This window comes from Neltuma alba, unplaced genomic scaffold, assembly GCF_004799145.2.
Source record: "Neltuma alba isolate B1F8T4 unplaced genomic scaffold, ASM479914v2 tig00013275_pilon, whole genome shotgun sequence".
In the NCBI taxonomy this organism is placed as follows: Eukaryota; Viridiplantae; Streptophyta; class Magnoliopsida; order Fabales; family Fabaceae; genus Neltuma; species Neltuma alba.
The window spans coordinates 1-24,550 of record NW_021637565.1 but is presented as its reverse complement, the minus strand read 5'-3'; the positions used below and the strand labels follow the sequence as shown (position 1 = coordinate 24,550).

Genomic DNA, 24,550 nt, shown 5'->3' with positions numbered 1-24,550 from the left:
ATACTATTTGTTGAGAACATATTTCTCTCATCCTATTTATGAAATAAAGAAAGTATACTTTCCTCATGATTAATATATGTTAAATTATCGTTCAATTTATTATGTAAATGCATCACTTGATTTTTTATTCATCATTATGTAAATTGTTTTTTCTTAGAAAGAATATGTAATTAAGGAGAGATAAAATTAAAAAAATTATTAAATTGTAAGATAAAATCAACAAGATTTAAAATTTTTTTAAATTCTAATGGAACATGTTGACAGTGCTTTATAAATAAAATAAGAAAAGCATAATATTTTTTAAAAAAAGCATAAATAGTCATTGTTATTTTTAAGGAAATGAATTTCCACGGTCTAAATATGAAATCTTGAGTTTGAATTCATTTAAATATAAAAACTAAAAATTCTTTTAAAATAATTATTTCTATTTAGACAGTCTGGAGGCATTTAGATGAAAATCAAACTACAATTTTAGTAATAATTTTACAGAATTAGAAGTAAATACATGTGAGAAGAGTTGAAGAAAAAAAATACTATTTTAAAATGCTTGCAAGATTTCCCAAATACTCCTGAATTAGATTGCCACATGGGAATTGGGAAACACTTGGAAAGGGCAGGGCTTGGCGAGGACGTGAAAGGTGAAGGAAAATGAAGCGCCAGCTAGGCAAAAAGGGAAATGAGGCAAGGAGATGATGACGAGGGGGGCATGATTAATGATTGGAGTCAGATGAAAGGCAAGCAACCCTTCGTTTTTTAACTTCTAAGGCCCCTCCCCCCTCCCCTCTACTCTACCACTTCATGTCTCCCATTAAACCTCTGCTAATTACAATTCCAGATGGCCCATGACACGTGTACGCGTTTTGTGGAACCCCAACACAGTCTCGGTCAAACAACCAATGATGCGCCCCCGCAATCAGCGAACGACGTCGCTTGCCGCCTTTTGTATTTGACCCGCGTGGAAGGTTATCCTTTTAGGGGGGTGTTTGGACATTGTAAAAAACACTTTTAAGAAATATTTTTTGACAAATTGAGATAAATTTTTCACATATTTATTTTGCATATTGTAAAAATATTTTTAAAACTATGGTTTTGATTCCATCTAAATATCTCAGATCCCTTGCCTAGTTAATCTCTTATTTCTCCAATACCAATTTCTTTCACATTTATGTCTTAAAAATTATTCAGATTTATTACATCAAACAGAAAGTCATATATAAGCCCTTCAAAACAAATAACATTGAATATGTTTTCCCCGTACAAAGGATACAAAGGATTCTAATTTCAATTTTTAATTTTTCCCCCAAAGGTTGTGTCAGTTTATTCAATAAGACATTACATCCGTGAAATATGTCTAAATGATTAAAAAAAAAAAATTGGATTGATGAACCCAAAACAAGACATTATATTTTATGCTTCAAGATAATAAAGTTATCAACCAACTTTATGTTTACTGTTTTTGCCAACAATAAATTTTATATTTATTACGTGCAACTCTCAGTAAACAATAATAACAATAAAATCATGAATTATTGGTAGTAGAAAATAATTGCATCAGTGCGAAGGATTCCACACTGATTAAATTATAAAATTTATGAATTTTTATTGATATATATTTTGAATTTGATATCCTAATCACTTGACATCGGTTGGTTAAAAATTTATGAATTTTCTGATTCTCTCCGTGTTTTTATTCTTATTTTTATTTTTAAAAAATCACATGAGTCTTGAGAAGGGCGAGCGAAGGAGCACAGAGGCAAGCGAGAAATAATCGCTTTGTATATAAGCCATTATAGCCAGGGACCTATATTTCTTGAACCTGGCACAACGGGGGGAAGAGAGAGGGAGAGAGGAGAGAAGAGCTTTTGGGAGCTTCCAGACGCACAGAGCTTCGGCCATGGCAGAGCCAAATGATTCCATTTCGGTTGACATGGAGAAGATCTATCTCGGCGGAAAGGTTCCTCCTCTCCTCCTTCCCTATACGATTGTTTTATTGCTCATATGGTTTGGGTCTGAAGGATTCAGTTTTAAAATGGATCATTTTCAGTTGCAGTTTTTTGAGCTGCATTTCGGTTTTCGGACAGAACCATGTACATTTGTTGGACAACGTTTGTGCAAAAGTTAATTGGAAGTCAACAGATGCCTCATTGGCATTTTGCATAACTGATTGTTGAAGATTATATATTTTGCATTGGGATCGGAACAAGAACAATAACCGTTTTACTTGCGCATTACATTGTGGAGCAATAATTAAAACAAAAATTTTGGGGTGGATTTCTTTTCTCATTCGCTATCTTTATGTCCTTTTTTATTTATTTTCCTTGTCCAAGCCTTTCGAGTTGTGAATATGTGGACATAGCAGTTAATGGATCTGCACATTTTCATTCGTCCTTCTGTCATTCAAATGCTGGACTTTGGGTTCTCGTCCCGTTATTTTTAAAGTTTATCACTTTCATCTAACAGTTACTTACAATGTCACTGACGTCTTCTTTTGTTTACGTTGATTTCCAGTCATCTCATACTGTTTTCTCTTAGAACTTTTTAGAAATAGAAGTATTTTTATATGGATTAAGTGGATTTTGAAAGAACTGAATTTGTTCTTTGTAATATTAAATACATTTTGAGTGATGGAGGATTTTTAACGACCTCCTTACCACTTTATCTTACGTTTTTCTTTTCTTTTCTTTTTTTTTTTTGGAGGCCTTTCATTATGTTTCTTATCTGGCCCTCATGATTTTAAAGGAATTGGATCCTTCACTTAGTGTATGGCAAAGCATACAATACAAACCTTGGTATGCCTTATTGTATGTCTTGTCCGATATCTCATTGATGAACCACCGACTATTTTACGTATCACATATTGGTTCTTCGATTAGATAGGGTCATTCTACTCCTTTTAGGAATAGACTATTCCATGCCTATTGTTCGCGCCTTGTTCTTGTTTTCTTTCCTGACCGTATAATGATTGGTTAGTTTGGTTTGAGGTTGACCTTACAGCCAAACCAGACTGGATTACAAAAGTCTTCAACTCAAATGGACTGCATAAGAATGATGTATTATGATTTTCTTTAGGGGAAGCTTCCTTCTCGTTTCCAAAGTTCAAGCCTTGACTTCTCTGCCTGTTTCTCTATGTAGATTTTGATTGTGTTTGTGTTACGATTATTTTTGGATTTTCTCACTACAGGAACATCATATTCAAACCGGTTGTGGCTCTGTGTCTGTCATTGTCTATGGGGATCAGGATAAGCCAGCTCTCGTCACTTATCCAGATTTAGCCCTAAATCGTAAGTGCGTTTGTGATTTTTCTTGTATCCATGGCTTCTTTTTCTGAAATGTCAATATTCAGCTTTTATTCTTTATGATGTCCTAAAACTTGTTTATAATGGTCCTAGATTATATTAACAGTTTCATATGTGCGTGTTTTTCTCTTGTTTAAATCTGAAAATTTTTAGTTGTCTTTGTCTTGGGCCAGATATGTCATGCTTCCAAGGATTATTTTTCTGTCCTGAGGCAGCTTCTTTGTTGCTTCACAACTTCTGCATATATCATATAAGTCCTCCAGGGCATGAGGTCTGTAAGTTGATTGATTTCAATGTATTATTTATTGCATTCTGGACTGAATACTATTATTTACATAATGTCTCCTCTGGAACTTCCACAAGAGTTCTTGCAGTTGGGAGCTGCAGCAATTTGTCCTGATGATCCGGTGCCTTCTGTTGATGACTTGGCTGATCAAATTGTTGAGATTCTCAACTATTTTGGGTAATTACAATAAGATGATTATATTGTTGCTTAAATTTAAACCGGAAGTTTTTGAAAGTCAGAACGCTTCCACTTTTTTGAATCCTCAAATAAGGCTTCTTGTTGTTGCTGTACTCGAATAATATGAAAAGCAATCTCTAACTGTGCTTCTCTCAGCTTATCACTGGCCCTTGGGAAGGGCAGCTGACAACCTATCTTGATGCATCTAGAGTGTTTCCCTTTCCTAAATACTACTTACTAATTTACTAATGCTATGAACTATTTCCTTTTTCAGGCTTGGAGCAGTGATGTGTATGGGGGTAACAGCTGGTGCATATATCCTTACTCTATTTGCAGTATGTACTATGTACCCTATATAATTAATGAATAGGGCTTTCCATATGAAGTTAATCTTATTTAATAGATTTGTTTTTTGATCATTTGTTGCAGATGAAGTATAGGGAACGTGTTCTTGGTTTAATACTTGTATCTCCTTTGTGCAAAGCACCTTCTTGGACTGAATGGTTTTATAACAAGGTTCCTTTTCTGGACCTTCTGACCTTTCTGTGCATTTTAAAATTTAGTTATGGCACCTAATATCGCATGTAATTTTAGGTCATGTCAAATTTGCTATATTTCTATGGCATGTGTAGTTTGCTGAAGGAGTGTTTGCTCCAGCGATACTTCAGCAAGGTATTGTAATCCCGGAATTTTGGCTCTTTTTCAAGCTTTTCTCTTCCCCCGTCATTTTGTATTTTATTCAATACTTTTAGTGTTTTTCTTCGGGGCCTTACAGGAAGTTCGTGGTAATGCTGAAATTCCAGAATCAGAGATAGTTCAAGCTTGCAGAACAGTCAGTGATAAGCCAATTCTTTCTTTGGTCTATATTGTCCTGTAGCTGACAACTGATTGCCTTTCCTTTCTCCGCTTAGCTTTTTCCTAAGAGTGGGGTAGAGGGACTAGCCTCACATTGTTTTGGTTTTGAATACTTTCGATGCTTTGTTTTCAGTTGCTGGATGAAAGAAAAAGCACCAACGTCTTGCGGTTTCTTCATGCAATTAATCGGTAATTTCTGCTGGCGAATTTCTTCATCAACTTCAAGTTGTTTGTTTCTGTCCTGTCTTCTTGGTAAATTGGCATATTTATGTGTTTCAACTTTTTTTTGCCAATTTGCAGGAGACCTGACATTACAAAAGAACTGAAGGGACTAAGATGCCGTACACTTATTTTTGTTGGGGACAGCTCTCCTTTTCATTCTGAGGCTCTGTACATGACCTCAAAACTCGATAGGAGATACAGTGCCCTAGTGGAGGTATGAGGTGTAAAGTAATGTGCAAGGGTGCATATGACATGCATGAACTTCTCTAGTCAACTATAGAAGTTGCTTAATAGTTTAACATGCTTATGAACAGCCTTAGCGTTCTTAATTCAAGACAATTGCTTGCCTATAGCAGCAAGAGTTGGATGTTTAAAAGCACCAGCAGTTTTTTTTTGGGGGGGGGGGGGGGATGCCCATACCAGGCAGTTTGGCCTGGCCTTGATTAGCGCATGAAATTTGATAGTATTTCTTTGGCATGATGGGGCATTTTAATTTTGGTCGATTTTGTAGGTCCAATCTTGTGGTTCGATGGTGACAGAGGAACAGCCACATGCAATGCTGATTCCCTTGGAGTACTTTTTCATGGGCTATGGGTTGTACAGGCCGTGCCAGTTCAGCGGGAGCCCTCGGAGTCCACTCAGCCCATCATGCATAGCACCGGAGCTTCTTTCTCCAGAAAGCATGGGATTAAAACTAAAGCCTATAAAGACAAGAGTCTCTCTGCAAGTTTGATAAACTGACTTTTGTAATTTAAACCCCTTATTTTAGTTTAAGAGGGTAGGGAAGAGGCACAAAAGTTGGAAGATTGTAGATATAAAGGGGAGTCAGGAATTATCGGAAATATATACATATGAATATAGGGGGACTTGTATTCATTCATTTGTAGTCAGTCATAAAGGAATCATTGAGCTGTCTCTAATTTCCGGGCGAATCAATAATTGAGAGGGGACCCGTAGCCCCGACCAGTAGCGGCCGAAAGGGCAAAAAGGTTTAAAAAAGCGTGAGGGGGAAAAGAAAGACATGCTTGCCATAATGCCATGATCGGAATCTCCTCTTCCTAAATGGATGCATGGCCGCAGCTGTCACTTTGATTTTCTCAATTACCTGTCTGGTTGCTTCATGCTGTCTTGCTGCTACTGACAGCTCATAATCAAAATGCACATGGGCTTCCGCTAACATTTCAAACCAGTCTATCAATGAATCACGGAATCTCATTTGATTGCGGTACAACACTGAACACTTTCTGCCACGCTGGCGTTGACCATAGGTTACTGCAATACACCTTGTGAATTATTCATGTTCATTTTAAGTGGGACGATTCCAAGTTAAATCATCCGACTATATATCCCCTTTGATTTAAATGGGTGTTGAGTTACTATATTGACAGTTAATAATCTTGAGGGAAAAAAATTATCTATCCTCGCATTATATGGGGATGATTTTTAGTTTATAATAAAACTAGTAACAAATCATATTGTCTACTAGTTATGAGTAGCATGACCCATGTATCAACTTAAAATTTTATGTAATTAGATTTTTTTTAATGTGCGATGCATGGGAGATTTAACATTTAAATTTTATTAAAATATATATTGAAAACTATACAAAATATAAAAATGCACTGTCTCATAACCATAAAACACAATAGCCATAATGTCACTCTTTTTATATACAAAGTAACGATAAACAAAAAAAAAAAAAAACAGGAAGATCGCATGTTAGATTATTTATATTTAGGTCCTAATTGCACTTATTTTTTTGTCATTTCTCCCTTTTTTTTAAAATTGGTTTTGACCATTTTTTTCACATGATTTTACCTTTTCAATTCATTCATTTATCAAGACCCGATAGTATGAAGGCCCAGACTGTGAATAAACCTTCTTCTGATGCTAAACATAGGGACCGTGACTCTCAAGCTGGGGAGCTGGCTGGAGGACACAAGGGAGGAGGAAGCTGAGGGACACTGAAGCAAATACCGATGAAGCCAATCGTTCTAAATTCAGGCATCGTGATTGTGCCAATGCCTATATTTCTGCATTGCTACATCCAAGTTTAGCTGCTCATGGTCTCCATAGTACAATCTCACTGAGGAGCACGGAATGCTAGTAGCACTGGTTTGGAGCGTATAAAACGGATATGTAGAAGATGGCTCTTTTTTTATTACACCAAAATTTTGAGCTTCAGTTTTATTCCCCCAAAGATTGACCATTCCCCGCTCATTCATAATAGATACACTCCTGCATGTATGTGGATTACGTACGGCCTTGAATGGAGAGGAAGCAGTAGCGTTGCCTGGCACTCGTGGTAGTATGGATACTGCTATTCAGCTGTAACCCACACGTTATTTCACATGAGGCTGTAAATGGATTCGTAGTACAAGCATTTGAGGCAGACTCTTCAATAGGGTTTTACAAGCTTTCGGCCGAAAAAGCTCGTCTTCATCATAAATGAAGCTACTGGCTAGAGACCATCATGAAATGAGTGGTGTCATGTTAATCTCTTCAAACTTCAGGCTACTCATACTGTTCTTTAACTTCTGCATTGGCGAGGAATAGATGGCAGAAGCATAAACATTGAGCAAGGAGTGTGATACTATTGTTTCTTTCTAAGAGTTGGGATTTTAGGATTGGTTTAATGATTTTTTTCAATTACATGTGTTGCTAAACTCCGCATCAAATGAAGGATGTAACCTAAGTACAATTGCCTGTTATTAAGCTTTTTGATTGATTCTTTGTTGTGGATGTGAGTTTTGTATATAAATGTTGCGCATGTTACATGTTTCTCGGATATAAATTTTATGATTGGGATAATCAGTGGATGAACTTGATGAATTGAAAGACGAAGAGTCAACCTAAATCTTAAGAAAATGGTGATGACCAACTACAGTACAAATAGCTTTAGGAATTTGCGTCTTAATACTCCGAGCAGCTTTGATAGCTTTGGGTTCCTTTTGTGTTCTTTTAACTGAAGTGAGCAGGACTCTAATAGCGTAACAAGATTAAGACATACTCATGATTTAAAAAACAATTATAGAGTACCTACAAATTGTTCATTAATGAGATCTTCATAGTGATAGTGGGATTTTTTTTTTTTGGGTCTGAATTGAGATTTGATTTTAAACCCACACCTATTAGCTGTATTTTTATCAATTGAATCAGCATATTCAAATTCTTTCATGCATGAACTTCTATGTATTTTTTTCGCACAACATTTTGTAATAGGTATATATTTATATATGTAATCATATACTCCTCCAGTCTTTCATATAAAACCTATTTAACTCATTTGATTAGATTAAGAAAGTTAGATAAGTTAGTTAATTATAAAAAATGACATATTTTTCCTAAAATACCATAATCATCTTCCTTAATATCCTCTCTCTCTCATCTACTTGATTATAGTTAAAAGAATATCAATAGGGATAGTTTAGAGAAAATTGATAAATATGAGAAATAAGTTTTATATTTATAACCAAAATCAACTCAACAATTAGGTATTATATTAAGCATTTGAGGAGTATATTTTAAAATACTTTTTAGGTAAGCTTCACGATGATTCACTCATTTTCCTCCGAATAGAGTCTACTGTTACATCATGATGAGCTTCAAAACTCTTGCGTCTCTACCAAACTGATCAATCCTACCATCAAGCTACAATACACAGGCATACAGAGTATATAAACTTTGAACTCTATATCTATATCTATATACATATATATACTGGTGACTGTACATTGTAGGCAAGTTATATACTCACATTTAAGCTTCAATCATTTGGCGGACAGGGGTTCTATCTATGTGAACAGAAGGGAGACTCGTAAATTCAGACAAGATAGCTCTGAATTCATCACCCGTAAGAGTCTCCTTCTCCATCAGCACATCAACTAACTTATCAATAGCCTCACGGTTATTCCTTATATGATGCTTAGCAATCTCATATGCTGTCTCTATTATTTGCTTCACACATTGATCGATGTCCTCTGCTAATTTCTCAGACATTGAGTTCCTTGCCATCATCCTCAGCACAACATCACCATTTCGTACTGAAGGATCAATCAAAGTCCATGGTCCTATGTCCGACATCCCATACGTTGTAACCATCTGTCTTGCTATTTGAGTGATTTGTTGCAAATCCCCAGCGGCACCAGTGGTTACTTCTGATTCACCAAATATGACTTCCTCTGCTGCTCTTCCTGCTAGGCCTGAAACTATTCTCGCGAACAATTGTTGCTTAGAGATAAGAGCTGGGTCTTCACCTGGCAAGAACCATGTTAATCCTCTGGCTTGACCTCTCGGAACCAGAGTCACCTTTTGTACTGGGTCATGGCCTTGTGTCAATGTCCTGTATATATTACAGTTCCATGATGAGTGTTTATTCTCTGTTTGCTTTGGATATGAAAATGGAAAAAAACTTCTGATTTGATATATACTTACGCACAGACAGCGTGGCCAACTTCATGGTAAGCCACGAGAATCTTGTTCTTGCCATCAGTCATCTTGGTTCCTTCCATGCCAGCCACAATACGGTCTATAGAGTCATCAATCTCTTTCATGCTGATCTTCTGCTTGCCCCTCCTGCCGGCAAGTATGGCAGCTTCGTTCATCAGGTTTGCTAGGTCTGCACCACTGAACCCAGGAGTACGCATCGCAATCACACTAAGACTCACATCCTTGTCTAGCTTCTTGTTACTGCTGTGAACTTTCAATATCTCTTCTCTGCCTCTTACATCAGGCAATCCAACGCTCACCTATTCCACCAATCCGAAAACCATTCACTTCAAAATACCATAGCGTGCTGTGAAGCAGTTGAAAATGCAACCAAAGAAACATACCTGCCGATCAAACCTGCCAGGTCTAAGCAATGCAGAATCGAGAATTTCAGGCCGGTTGGTCGCAGCGATAACTATGACTCCAGTGTTTCCAGTAAAACCATCCATTTCAGTGAGCAACTGGTTAAGTGTTTGTTCTCTTTCATCGTTGCCTCCTCCAATGCCTGTCCCTCTCTGCCTTCCCACAGCATCAATCTCATCAATGAATATCAAACAAGGTGAATTGGCTTTCGCCTTGTTGAACAAATCTCTGACCCGGGAAGCCCCGATCCCCACAAACATCTCAATAAACTCCGAACCTGACACAGAGAAGAAGGGAACTCCGGCTTCACCAGCAATGGCCTTGGCCAACAATGTCTTCCCTGTTCCGGGTGGTCCAACCAGGAGAACCCCTTTTGGAATCTTTGCACCAACCGCAGAAAACTTTTCTGGGGTTTTCAGAAACTCAACGATCTCTTGAAAATCTTGTTTCGCTTCATCAACTCCAGCCACATCATCAAATGTTACCCCGGTATTTGGTTCCATCTCAAATTTTGCTTTGCTCCTGCACGTAATATACAACAAATTAAATTCATAACATAACTAAAATATACTCCTCAGTTCTTGTTTTACCACCACCTCCGGTATTTAATATACTACTTTCGGTCCTAATTATAAGAGCTAGTTGACTAATTTGAGGAGATTAAGAAAATATGTTAAGTTAGTTATTTGTTATAAGTAAATATTGTTTTTCCTGAAACATCCTTACTAATCAAGTGTATCAACTAGAACTAGAAGGACTACACTAGAAAAAATACATAAATATAATAAATATAAGAGATAAAGTGAATTGGGATCTTATATTTAGGATCAAAATAAAAGTCAAACGAGATCTTATATTAAGAATCGGAAGTATTATAATTCTACTAATATAATTCTACTGTAGTTTTTTTAATTTTATCAGTAGAATTATATTTATTTTGATGTTATATGTTTTTCTAAATATTGATCATGATGGGTGTCAACGTTCAAGCCATGACTAGCATATAGGCCAAAATAATATAACTTGAATAATTCTAGCAAGCCTGATAGATTCTCCAAATCTAATGCTGAGGAAATTAAGGGGATGACACACATCATGAGTATTTATTCGATAAGTATTTAGAATAGTATTTTTAATACCCAAAAACAAGAGGGACCCCCCCCCCCCCCAAAAACACACACACACACACACACACACAACCTTGACCCTTACGTACGTTCCTTGATGGATCATACCTTGAAAGACCAAAGGGCAAGTTGGGGCCTCCTGCGGGATTATTAGTTGATGTCCTGAAGAAGAGAGATGCGAGCAGTATCAACGGAAACCCAAAGTTGGCAAAGAAATCAAGCAGTGCCGGCCACCAATTCAGTTGCACGGGATGAGCAGCCAAGTCTACGTTTCTGTCTTCCATTTTTCTCAGTAACTCCACGGGCGGCCTGGCCGGTAACTGAACCTTCACTCTCTGAATTTTATCCAAGCTCGGATTGTATATCTCGGCGATCGCCACAGTGCCATCCTCAAACAGGTCCACCTTCTTCACGTTACCTTCGTCCAAGTACTTCAAGAACCTCGAGTATGTCAATCTGTTCGAAGTGGAAGCATCTGGGCTTTCCGGTTCTGCTCTTGCAGGCCTGCACAATCCCAGAGCACTGGTGAATAACAGAAGCTTTCTCTTGCTCAGTTTCAGTTCTGAGATTGCAGGTTGCGAATGCAGACTCTCTTGGTTGATGCATTTTGGGATGCAGGCATGAGTGCGATCCCTGGAGGAGTGTCGAGACTTGCAGATAAGAGGGGGTCCAATAGGGAGAGAAAGAGAAGATGGCATTTTCTCTTTTCTAAGTGCAAAATGTGAGTATGAGAAGCGCAGCCAAGATCGTGATGGAGGGAAAGGGGAGAGTTCGATTCTAATAGAGAAGAAGAAATAGGATGGAGGCTTCTAGTGCTTTGCTTTGGAAGTTTCTTTGCCATGTTTTTGGTCTTATTAGCCTTCCTCTGCTTTTTGCCACCTTAGAGCTTTCTAGCGTTCAAGTGTAATTCATCCGAAGTTCTAACACACTCAGAACCACACACGTGGATGAAAATGGAGTGAGCGAGTGTAAGCGTTCAGCTGGAGCACCTAATAATTTAGATTAGGATACGTAGGACCAAATTGTGGTATGATATCTACCAACATATTCCCAGCTTTCTCTAGAATTGGGAATATGATTTTCAGTGAACAGTTGACCCGCCTCCTGGACAAGACCCAGAAAAAAAAAGTATTTTTTTTCCGCTAATAGGATATAATAAAGTAACCAGAAGCAAAACTGCAGGATCTAAAATTTCTTACATTTTTGCTTAAAATAAATAAAAGAAAATGCAATGTTAACAGGCATGTGAATGACTAATTAATGATTCAGATGAAGCATTCATTTAGTTGAACAAAGAAAAAAAAGGTAGAATATTTTAAATTTAAAATGATAGGAATAATGGACGCATGCAATGGAATGGATGATAGGCTCAATCATGGTATTGCCAATTTTAGTTTCGAGAGTGGGCGGCTATTAATTAAGTTTATTTGGGAAAGTTCGTTTCTATGTCTGGGAATACGAGAAGAACTTCACCAAAGGTCTAGAGGATAGCTTAGCCTTAAGGCTCTGTTTGGCTCAATGAGAAGGGAAGGGAGAGATTTTAACAAAGGGAAGAGGAGGGGAGGAGAGTAAAAGAATTTTAATATTATCTTATTTGGATTTATAAAAAAAAAAGAGAAAGGGAGGAATTTTAATATTACCTTGTTTGGTTTATGAGGGTAGGAGAGGGAAAAATATTGGGAAAATTACACTTAGATCCCACAGAGCACAATTAATATCAAAAAGGTCCCTCAAAATCGTGAAATGATTCTGAAGTCCCCAGGGACCTGTGTGTAATAAATTCTAATTCTGAAATTACCTACTTACCCCTGTTAATTTATTACAGCAATTCGTTTACAATCTCAACAGTGGCTGTTAACAACCCGAGAAGACGTGATTGACAACCTCGGCAGTGCTCATGACAACTCACTCTGTGGAATGCCAGGGGCGTTGTTGAGGTTGTTAACCACCTCTTCTCGGGTTATTAACAGCTACTGTTGAAATTGTAAACAGGTTCTAATTTTATTGCAGCAATTCGTTTACAATCTCAACAGTGGCTGTTAACAACCCGAGAAGACGTGATTGACAACCTTGGCAGTGCTCATGACAACTCACTCTGTGGAATGCCAAGGGCGTTGTTGAGGTTGTTAACCACCTCTTCTCGGGTTGTTAACAGCCACTGTTGAGGCTGTAAATAGGTTCAAATTAACAGGGGTAACTACGTAATTTCACAATTAGAATTAATTACACACAGGTCCCTGGGACTTCAGAATCATTTCGGGATTTCGAGGGACCTTTTTGATATTAATTGTGCTCTGTGGGACCTGAGTGTAATTTTCCCAAAAATATTTTGACATGAATAATTTTGCTCTTATTTTATTTAAGATATAGACATAATATTCACAATATGACAAAATATGGACATAATTGTCACAGCATGACAAAATATTGTATTTTCCCTCTAAATCCTCCCAATTTTGGAGGGGAGGTTAAGGAGGAGAGGGAAGAGAAAATTTTAAAATTTTTTTCCTCCCCTTCTAAAATTTGAGTGTTGCCAAACAAAAAGAAACGATTAAAATCCTTTTCTCTCCCTCCCCTTCTCTTCAAATCCCTCATACCAAATGCACCCTAAACTAAAGAGGATAGCTTTGTATATTACTACCCCCGTTTCCTTTTTATAAATAATCTTGGACTCTATCGGATAGATCAAAAAGTAAGTTAAATATAATAAATAGGTAGAAATTTGAAGTTCTTTCTCCAAATTGCTCTTAGTTATAAATGAGAGAGAGTATAAGAAAGAGAATTATGAAAGAGAGAATGTATATGAAAAGAGATAATGAAATGAGAAATGAGATAACAAATATATTGAGTATTAAAATAAGTAATTAATTGGGGCAAAATGAAAAATTTGCTACAAAAATTTTAGACAAATATTACTTATATTTAGGGACAAGAAGGGAATGATAGTTATTGTTTAGGCTAAAATACATAGAACCCTCCTTAACCTCGACTCTATTGCATATAACTCCATCATCTTTAAAAGTTTAACAATCACACCTTCAACTTTTATAATTTGACATTTAATCTCTTACTGTTAAAATGACCGTTAAATTTAATGGTGTAGATGCCATGTCAGATTATTTTAAATTATGTAGCAGATGACATGTAATTTTTATTACTTTATTTATTTATGCTGGCTTAAAACTGAAGGGCAGTATTGAAATTCAAAATTCTAACAATAGCAATCACCAATTCCCCTCCTCTTGCTCTCCGCCTCTTATCCATGCAAGTCATCCGTGCTACATCAACTTGCTTCACCCTCTTGCTATGATTTTCATTCAAAAATTTATCCCTGTGCATCCCAGCCCTGTGATTTTCTTAAATCCTGGCAATACCACTTTTTTATACTTCTAATTTCAGGATCTTGTTATCTTGGTCAATCATCCCCAAAACAACTGTCTCATAATCTGCAAAATCACGGGACTTTCAAAACAAATGTGACAATTCCGCAAATATGAATATTTTCCCAACACAAGAGGAACAAATGAATTAAGAAGAGAAGAGGGGTGAAACACGAAAATCAAAGGGTTGATGAAGAGTCTGACATGAAGGTTTATATGATTGGCTATGAATTTCCTAATAGTGATGCTAAGCAAAACCAGATTTGTTTCTTTGCAAATATAAAAGTTGCAGAGCAAGGTGAACCACATACAAAAACAACGCCATACTTGATTAGAGGGAACTCGTGGATCATGGAGATGTACATTTTGACTATGATGAATGCATAATGAGTTGGGAAGCTTTCACGAATTAGATGATGACCAACGTAGAAGACAACCCTGAAGGTCCAGATTTAAAGGAAGATGTGATGAGCATGACCTTTTGAATGAAGAGGATGAAAAAAATGTTGAAAAGGGGGAGCACTCGCGACTTGGTGAGGTATTAGAGGAGAAGACAGAGACGATAACATGAAAAGAGAATTAGGGATTCTGATAGGCAGAATGACAAAAAATATTCTCTAGAGTAATTATGATTTTTAGTCGGAATAAGTAAATAAAAGTAATGAAAATTACATGTCATCTACCACATAATTTAAAATAGTTTGACATGATGTCTACACGTTGTAAGGGATTAAATGTCAAAATATAAAAGCTGAGGGTGTGATTTTTAAATTTTAAAGATGAGAAAGGATATATGCAATGGAGTTGAAGTCAAAAAGAGTTCGATGTAATTTGGCCTTATTGTTTATAAATAGGGACGGAGAGAGTAATAGGAAACGATGGTATTACAATTGTAGTACCTTCGCCCTCACAAGGCTTTTGGCTTTTGGGCGTGGTCCTTGTAGAGCCGGACAAGGCTCCTTTTTAAGGTTTCATGCTTTTGCATTCTTTTTCATTGTGCCTTTTTATATTGCCTCCCCTACCCATTCTCTGCCTCCCCAGACCTTCTCCCACACTTCACCATAACTTGTTTTCCCTACGATCATAGATCAAATTAATTAAATACAATCTGCTCTATAAAATGCTAGCTCCTTTTCCTAATATAAATGCTAGTTGTAAATTTACTTTAGTTCTAATATACTCCTCCGGTCTTAATATAAGGCCTATTTAACTAATTTGATTAGATTAAGAAAGTTAGGTAAGTTAGTTAATTATAAGAAATATGACATGTTTTTCCTAAAATACCACAATCATTTTTCTTAATACCCCCTCTTTCTTTTCTATTTAATTATGATTGAGGGAGTATCTATAAGGGTAATTTAGAGAAAATTGATAAATATGAGAAATGGTTCTTATATTTAAAACCAAAACTAACTTAATAATTCGGTCCTATATTGAGGACTAGTGGAGTAAGACCTTAATTTACTTTATTTTTAATATTTATTTTTTTAGTAATTCCTATAATAATTGCACATGTTAAGGGGAGGATAATTTTAATGTACATAATTAATAAAGAATGTTTTAATAAAAATAATATTTATTTACGACAAATAATTAATTTAATTAATTTTTTTAATTTTCATAAATTAGTTATGTAACTCTTACGTTGAATAAAGAAATTAGTATTTTACATGCTTATCATACAACGTTCAGTTTCTGCTTTTGTAACTATAAAATAAACTTCCGTTGTTGTTCTTTCTTTTTTTTTTATTTAAAAAAAACTTTTGATTGATTTCATTGTTTATTGACTATTTTCAATGCACGAGTTTCAGATGAATCCATTCAGGCCTACTTTATTAATATATTGATAATTTTTTGGACAAATCATTACAATAGCGCTAGAAAGACGCTGCCCGCCGTAAATTACCTTTGATGCCCGGCTTTGAGTTAACCGTGCGTCCCTTTCTTTGGTGTCTGGTGAAACAGTACCAGACAAACTTATTCAAAAAGATAACTCATTGAGACAGTATTTGCGGTTGAAAATTGCCCATGAAAGTAATCGAAAATAGCAGTGATTTGAAGCATGTTTTTCTTGTTCTGGAAAAGAATGGAGATAAGCTCTGCAGATTGCAACATGCCCAAAACTCCGAAAGAGAGATCGAGAGGAGGAAACTGAAGCCTGGTGTGGAAGCTCCGGGTGGTCCCGACTCGTTCATTCCCGTCATATGTTCAAATGTATTTTAGCTCTTCCCTATTCTGCTGATGTGTCCAACTGCTGCTTTTGTCATCTCTCTCGTCTTCCCGCACTCGGCCATTTTCCGCCTCAAACCCCTCCATGATTGTTCCTTCCGTGGGTCCCCTCCCCGCGCCTACTCTCTCTTCTTCTTTCTATTTACCTTCTTCACTGCCGTAATTCTTCCGCTTCTCTTTACACGAGTTCATCCATTGCTCAGTTTCAACGACTTGCTTCTGCTGAGCTCCCCCGGCTCTGGGTGATTCGTTCACTCAGTTCCCCCAGCTCCGACTCCATGGCGTCATCCATTGGGTCTTTTCCATTTCTAGTTGAAACTAATGCCCAGGCTTCCATACTGCTTCAAACTAAAATTAATCGTCCTCTTAGCTTCCCATTGTTCGTCCATCGGCACGGCAAGTCTGCTGAAATTAGCAGCTCAAATGCTTCGACTTTCGGTCATTCAGAGAGTACGGGGATGAATTATGGTAGGCTGATCCATGGGCGCTGTAGGGGTCGGCTATGGCGGACTAACGACATTCGCGCGATAGGGAAGAGTACAGGAACAAGTCAGGACGACGATGGCGCGGAGGATGTGCTTCAGAGCACCATTGAGAAGAGCAAGAAGGTTCTTGCTATGCAAAGGGATCTTCTTCAGCGGGTATTGTCCTCCTACGCTGTAAAATGTGGTTTGCGAATGTCAACATCTTAATATAGGCTGAATACGTTGATCAGTTTGTTAAAACATACGAAATTAAGCTGTTTAATAATGAGCATATTTTCTTGGGGAAGTTAATCAATCGCTGATATGTATCATTCTGTAAACGAATGTTGTTAGCTAAGGCTCTCGATCATTTTTCCTTTGATATTCAATCGTCTGGCTTTTAGGGTCATCATTGAACAGTGGTGCATTCATCGTATAATGGGATGCAACCAAAATAGGCCATGATGTGGATTGGTTACATGATATGAATTGCTGAACTTGATTTTTAAGGTCGTCATTGGGGATTCTTGTACCAGATTAAGAATTTATAAAGCTTCTTCATTATGTTTATGGATTTGATGTGCATTACAACTACATTTCTGTGCCGGCTTTCTTTGATTGGTCCTTTTTATATTTTTTAAACCTTAAAAAATACTCTAAGCACTCTTATGATGATCTTATTTAGTCTTTATTGTCCATCACAGATTGCTGAGAGAAAGAAACTGGTTTCTTCTATAAACAATGACAACATTTTTGAACCAGAAGCGGATGGCAATATTTCTTATGAACTTACTGATGACAATTCTCTGTCAAATGGCTCAAATCCACAAAAAGCATTCATCAGCCGAGACAAGGCTGTTGTATACCAAAATGGCAGTATGTCTTCAAGCAGTTATATCCATTCAAGTGAAGAGGAGTTACCAGAAGCCTTAGCTGTAGGCATTAATCAAGGCTTTGACAAAGTGCAGGAGCAAAATGATAGCATCTCACCTCCTGAAAAGGCTCCCTCCATGTTACCTGTCACTGAACAAGTGGAAGATGGTAAATATGAGACAGTTACTCCAGATACCTTACCAACCTATCTTGCAAACAGCACTGAAACTTCCCCTCTAAAAGTCAAATATGAGGATAGCACGACGGAAACAAGTTCAAGTGAGGCCACTACTGAAGCTGACAACATCGAGAGTGAAGGTGACAAATCTATACCGCTGGCTGGGGCCAACGTCATGAATGTCATATTGGTGGCAGCAGAATGCTTTCCCTGGTCAAAAACAGGTATTCCATTTTTTGTCATTTACAGAGAAGGTTTTCCTTGTTGCATAAAGTTAATGAACTTAATTGTTTACTTGTCAGATTGGCTGAACCCATGGAATTGGTTAATAATTGAAAGTCAAATTTCCAGCCAACCGATTCAATTATTAGAGAAAGGGGAAAATAAAGGTTTAGAACATATATATGTATTAATTGTAATCTTTTTAAACCTTCATGTTTCTCTGGCTTGTTTGTTTGAGAATTTTAAGTATAAACAAAAAGGAAACAACAATTAAAGGAAAACATATACTGTGGGATTCTTCATTCAGACTTCGTATATTTGTCACTGCAAATCCATGCTATGACAATAGTCTAATGTGGCTATATAACGAGGCATATACATGTCACCGGTAGCTGCTACTTCCACAAACAAAGGAATCCCTCCAACTCTATCGCATATCATTTGTTATGTCTTATTGCCCTTCCGTGTATGCTCTTTTTTCGTTTATGCAATCTAATGATTTGCGCATGAAATTGTAGGTGGACTTGGTGATGTTGCTGGGTCATTACCAAAAGCTTTGGCACGGCGTGGGCATAGAGTTATGGTAATAATTTATTCCTTTACCTAATGAACTGCTCTTTTGTTTTAGATCATGTCGGGGGATGAGAGTCTATATTTTAACTCAATGTTGAACCTTCATGTCATGTGGATGGTGAAGCATACTCTGCTTACTTTTTGGTGTTTGTTCCTGGTTTTGCCTTTGGTTATTTCATCTTCCCAAAACATGTTAGAATGTTGAAATTTGATATTAATATCTCTTCTCATAGAAGCTAAGAAGCTTTGGGCTTTATGTTAACTTTAAAATTATTTTTGTCTCTACCAAATGTTTTAAGTAACGTATAATATAGATCAAATTACCAATGCATAATAAGATTTAATCGTTCATATTACTTTTGTGTATGTCAAGATTTTTTGGGAAGAGATGTCCATTTTCTCATTTCTTTGTACACATCTTCTTAGGTTGTGGTTCCTCGTTACGGTAATTATACTGAACCCCAAGATACAGGAGTACTAAGAAGGTACAAAGTAGATGGTCAGGTATGTATCATATTTTTTAATAAAAAATTACATTGAAATTGATGGTGATTTAACCTTCCAACACTTTTACTTTCAGGATATGGAAGTAAGATATTTCCAGACATATATTGATGGTGTAGACTTTGTGTTTATTGACAGTCCTAAGTTTCGCCATTTAGAGAATAACATCTATGGAGGAAACCGACTGGTAACGTAACAAACATCTCTTTTTTCTTTGTTGAGGATCAATAATAAGAAACTTTTTGTTTGTCACAAGTTATATGTGCACTGATCACCTTTTCCCTTCTGAACCGTGTGTTCTCTTTTATTGATTTGAGGGTAATAACCAAAATAATATGCTATTCTAATCTTTATTCTCCTGGCAACTCATATTGCATTCGTACACTACTAGTTGCTCAGTCACCCTGTTATAATTTTTTGCACACTTCGCATTCCTTTTGACTATTGTCCTTTGAATGAAACAGGATATTCTAAAGCGCATGGTGCTGTTTTGCAAGGCAGCAGTTGAGGTACATGAAACAAAATCAATCATGTGCGGGCTGCTAAGTTATAACACTCGTTAGATTCAATGTGTCTCATAGTGAATTATGTGTTACCTTTCATTTCTGTTTTTTTTTTTTTTTTTTTTTAATATTTTTAAAACAAAGAAGCTTGGATATCAGATTCTGGACTATAAATAGTCTGCCCTATCCAACCTCAAGTCTCATCATACATTATAAGGGGGGCAAATATATGAAATAGTATTTGGCTCCAATAAATTTGTTGTTCGGTAACACTAATATGTTATCATACATGCTTGTCATGTTGAACTTCCAATAACTAAAACATTTAGTGTTTCCATCATTTTGACTGCTGCTTTGGCTATTCTATATCCCTGGTAGCATATGTTAGAAACTGTTTCTGTCACCCATTGAACTTACCATCGATTTCATATGAATTTCAACATTGAAAATTCTGTAAATATATGAATTCCTCAAGCAAATGCTTATGCATTGCATTTGGCAAAGGGAAATGATCCAGCCTCCAAAGATGGATGCATCTTACAAATTATGTTGACTGGATTATCTCGTAACTCGAGTGGTTATGTGAATTACAAAAGCCAAAGCTCATATCAGATAATTCTTATCAAAGTATATATTAGTCGACTATTCATATGGATGAGTAGAGTAACAAAAATAAACAATTTTCAGGTTCCTTGGTATGTTCCATGTGGTGGTATTGCTATGGAGATGGAAATTTGGTCTTCATAGCAAATGATTGGCATACTGCGTTGCTGCCAGTTTATCTGAAGGCATGTTATCGTGACCATGGTTTGATGAAGTATACAAGATCTGTACTTGTGATTCATAACATAGCCCACCAGGTGACCTCTCTGTCCTATTAATGATTTTACTATTGCGTTTGTTCATTCTATACAGTGAAGGACGCAACTAGAGTTTTACACAATTTTTATCCAGCACAGCTGGTGGTTGTTTTAATTGAACTAGAAAGACTTGCTTGGTGATTTCAATACATGTGGAGGTTTATATTATTTATCTTCGCAGCAAAGTATATGTTGCGAACTTCCTTAGCATAAATCATGGCAGTTAAAAAATGGATAGATAGATAGTTCATGAGAGAAAATAGGAGTTGACTGTTCTCTAATTGTTTGCCTATTTTCGGTGGAGAGCATAGGTACATGAAAGGGAGAAATTGCAACAGATCTACCACTCAATCATAAATTCCCAAAATCTGGAATATCAAACAAGCAGAATAAAATTGATTATTCTGGCAAAAAGAAAATAGAAATTGATTTTTACACTTGGAGAAAAAACTTTACCCTAACCTCAAATCTTATAAATATTCTGTGATTAAAAATGTTGTGATTGACTGGAGAGAATTGCCAAATATTTGAATGTATCGCTTCATCATGAAGGCCCCATAATTGAGCATTGACTATGCAATGTCCTTGCTATAATTAGTTTTCATTTTGCACCGAGACAAAGCACCTAATAATCATCCTGAGTATCTTTAGCATCATTATGCTATTGAAAGTGGATGCTAGAATAGCTTTCTCAAACCTTCGTAGGTAACGATCAAAATAAAGGCTCTGCCCTTATTGCTGCAAATCTTTAGAAGAAATCAAACAATTTTACTTATCTGAAGAATCTAATTTATCGTAATGCTCGTGAGTGGAGCCAGACTGAAGCTGATTTATAATTCTCATTAATCAAAGAGTTTTAATGGCATTCTCTTTATTGTAAAGGAGTATTCACACAGTTACTTCTATGCAGGGTCGGGTCCAGTTGATGATTTCTCGTATGTGGATTTACCTGAACACTACATAGACCTCTTTAAATTGTACGATCCCGTTGGTGGTGATCACTTCAATATCTTTGCAGCTGGTTTAAAGAGTGCTGACCGTGTGGTTACTGTTAGTCATGGATATGCATGGGAGCTTAAAACTTCTGAAGGTGGCTGGGGTTTGCATGATATAATAAATGAGAATGACTGGAAGTTGAGAGGCATAGTGAATGGAATTGATAACAAAGATTGGAATCCTCAGTTCGATGTTCATTTGAAATCTGATGGCTACACCAACTACTCCATCGAGACGTTCCAGACAGGCAAGCCTCAGTGCAAAGCCGCCTTGCAAAAGGAGCTTGGTTTGCCTGTTCGTGAGGACATCCCAGTAATTTGCTTCATTGCAGATTAGATCACCAGAAAGGGGTTGATCTCATAGCTGAAGCAGTCCACTGGATGGTGGGCCAGAATGTTCAATTGATCATGTTGGGCACTGGGAGGCCTGACCTAGAACAAATGCTTAGGCAATTCGAATCCCAGCATCATGACAAAGTTAGGGGATGGGTTGGCTTTCCGTGAAGATGGCTCACAGGATAACTGCAGGTGCAGACATATTGCTCATGCCTTCGAGATTTGAGCCATGCGGTTTGAACCAACTATATGCTATGAATTACGGAACAGTTCCTGTCGTGCATGCTGTTGGTGGACTGAGAGATACTGTGCAGCCTTTTGATCCATTTAATGAGACAGGCCTTGGATGGACATTTGATAGAGCAGAAACAAACAAGTTGATAAATGCATTAGGGAACTGCCTGTTGACCTACAGGGAGTACAAAAAGAGCTGGGAAGGACTTCAGAGACGGGGCATGATCCAGGATCTTAGTTGGGACAACGCTGCTCAGCAGTATGAGGATGTCGCTGTGCTGCCAAATACCAATGGTGAACCTTCAGCTTCAGCGTCTGTGTTCACTAATTGTAATCTTTGCATCCTTCGTCTTGGCAAGTAATCAATGAGGAGTCCAATCATGCTTGAGTGGTTTTAGGGTTGCGATTCTGTCAAATTAGTTTAACTGACAAGTTTCGAGGTAAATACGTCTGAAGAATTTCTCCAATCAGTTGCCGTTACAGCCTTCAGGATGCCATTCCCGAACGCCAAAATTTTCTGCTGTAACTCATAATGAAACACAGGTCTCCGTTTATACGTCGTCACGACACTTTTTAGTGATTTCATCAAGTTCATTTTTCGCTGTGTTATCTCTTTGGTCATCTTCGACTTTTGGGGTCATATTGGGGGTTTTTTTAAAGTGATGCGGGTCATCAATCACTTTAATCACTTTTGAGACTCCAGTTTGGCCTCCAACCACGCCCCCCTCACCCTGAAAAAAAAAAACGGCAAGACCTCGTCTGAAAGCCTAAAAGGTATTTTCTCATCAAACTACAGAAGGGGATGCCCTGATAGCAGGGTACGACAGCAGCTTGGTGGATTAGCTGAATTTAAAAGAGGAATCTCACGCTAATCACGTGACATTAAAAACAATGACACGCCACAGCATTATACAATAGCCCAACTTCTCACAAGGGTCTATAGTAAACGACGCCGTATCAACTGTTCTGTGCTTCAAGGATTATACTGCAATCATAATCATAAGTGATAAAATACGAACAATCGAAAGTATAGCCGTTCAATTCTTCAACCACGGATCCCTCATTTTTGAGGCAATTCCAAGTTGTCTAATCCTTCGCATTGCATGCAGCTCCATCGTCCTCGAGAATACAATCAAATCGAATGAACCTCTTTCCTACACTTCACATTGCACTTCACGCACGCAAGTGCACCTGTGCGCATTTGTCAGTCACTCTCAAATCCATATAATGTAGAATCTGTGGATAGCTAGTGGATACGCATTTCTTAAGACGAGGGTGAGGCTTCAAATACTTTCTAACTGATCAGATTATAGTTCAACAAAACTCAGGAAACAATGCTATATACCACCGCTGCATTAGCAGTTATCAGATATATTCTCTCTTAAATTACTAAATAACTCTGAGTTTTGTGCACAAGGGCATATGAATTTTAATAGGATAGATTGAATAGAGTATACAAGTCTTGACTATAGAGGATTTGACATAACTTCTAGAGCAAGGGATATAATCCTCTACTCATGAATATAAGACCAATTTTGTAGTATAATATAAGACCCATTTTGTAGTATATAATTACATTATAAAATAAATCTTATATTTAGAACTCGAGGAGCATTAAAATGTATTTGAATAAAAGACTTGAAAAGAACTAAGTAAAAGCTTTTTATTGATTTCATCAATGAGAACAAATGGCCAGCTAAACACTCACCAGCTACATGCTACACTATTACAATCCAAACATAATAACCGATTTTCAAAAGGGGGGAAATCAACTTATACCATTTCGCGTACGAATATTTTATATACCTCAACCACAATTGGTGCTTCATATAAAGGACGCCCTCCTTTCCCGACCAGACTACCAAAAGGAACGCGTTGAGAGAAGTCCTGCAAAGCCTTTGACAGACAGCGCTCAATGCACATGGCGATTTAGATGAACACAACGGGCTATTGTTTCTAGCAATTCCATTACAATCCTCTATAGCATTTTGAGTATTCCCTCTACTTCTTTTTGAGGGACTCAAGTCAGCAGCATCAGAGATGGGAGTATATATGGCCTCCATATCATCTTTCCCCGTGTCATGCAGTACCTTCCTCTTTAAACCAGATAAATTCTTCATTCCTGTACGAAAACAATATTCAGATATGGGTTTGTGTTCACCAAGACTCGAATTCATAAGATCAGAAATAACGTAAGTTCATTCAACCTACCAGGAACCAAGTCTTCAAAAATACATAATTGTGAATCGGGATCACCGCAGCTACATTGTAAGTTGGAATTATAATGAGATGATCCTGAGGACCTGCATTACGATATATTTATAATATAATGGTTATTTCAAAAAATGGAAAAAGAAAAAAAATTGATGTGAGAATTTAGAACAA

General features: G+C 37.0%; 2 protein-coding genes and 1 pseudogene across 2 annotated transcripts; 2 read left to right on the top strand and 1 right to left on the bottom strand.

The window, feature by feature from the left end:
* Positions 1-1,837: 1,837 nt before the first annotated feature.
* LOC114735984 (protein NDL1) lies at positions 1,838-5,756 on the top strand. Its single transcript, XM_028923774.1, has 11 exons — positions 1,838-1,954; positions 3,182-3,281; positions 3,470-3,567; positions 3,671-3,759; positions 4,034-4,094; positions 4,189-4,275; positions 4,354-4,431; positions 4,535-4,591; positions 4,748-4,803; positions 4,915-5,050; positions 5,348-5,756. The coding sequence occupies exons 1-11, from the start codon at positions 1,895-1,897 to the stop codon at positions 5,567-5,569; spliced, it is 1,044 nt and encodes a 347-aa protein (XP_028779607.1). The 5' UTR covers positions 1,838-1,894; the 3' UTR covers positions 5,570-5,756.
* Positions 5,757-8,338: 2,582 nt separating this feature from the next.
* On the bottom strand, positions 8,339-11,595 carry LOC114735990 (ATP-dependent zinc metalloprotease FTSH 6, chloroplastic-like). The gene is made up of 4 exons (XM_028923779.1): positions 10,923-11,595; positions 9,669-10,209; positions 9,271-9,584; positions 8,339-9,178 (listed from the first exon to the last, which is right to left on the bottom strand). The coding sequence occupies exons 1-4, from the start codon at positions 11,510-11,512 to the stop codon at positions 8,596-8,598; spliced, it is 2,028 nt and encodes a 675-aa protein (XP_028779612.1). The 5' UTR covers positions 11,513-11,595; the 3' UTR covers positions 8,339-8,595.
* A 4,690-nt stretch (positions 11,596-16,285) lies between these two features.
* On the top strand, positions 16,286-22,670 carry LOC114735989 (granule-bound starch synthase 2, chloroplastic/amyloplastic-like; annotated as a pseudogene).
* The last annotated feature ends 1,880 nt before the right edge of the window (positions 22,671-24,550 follow it).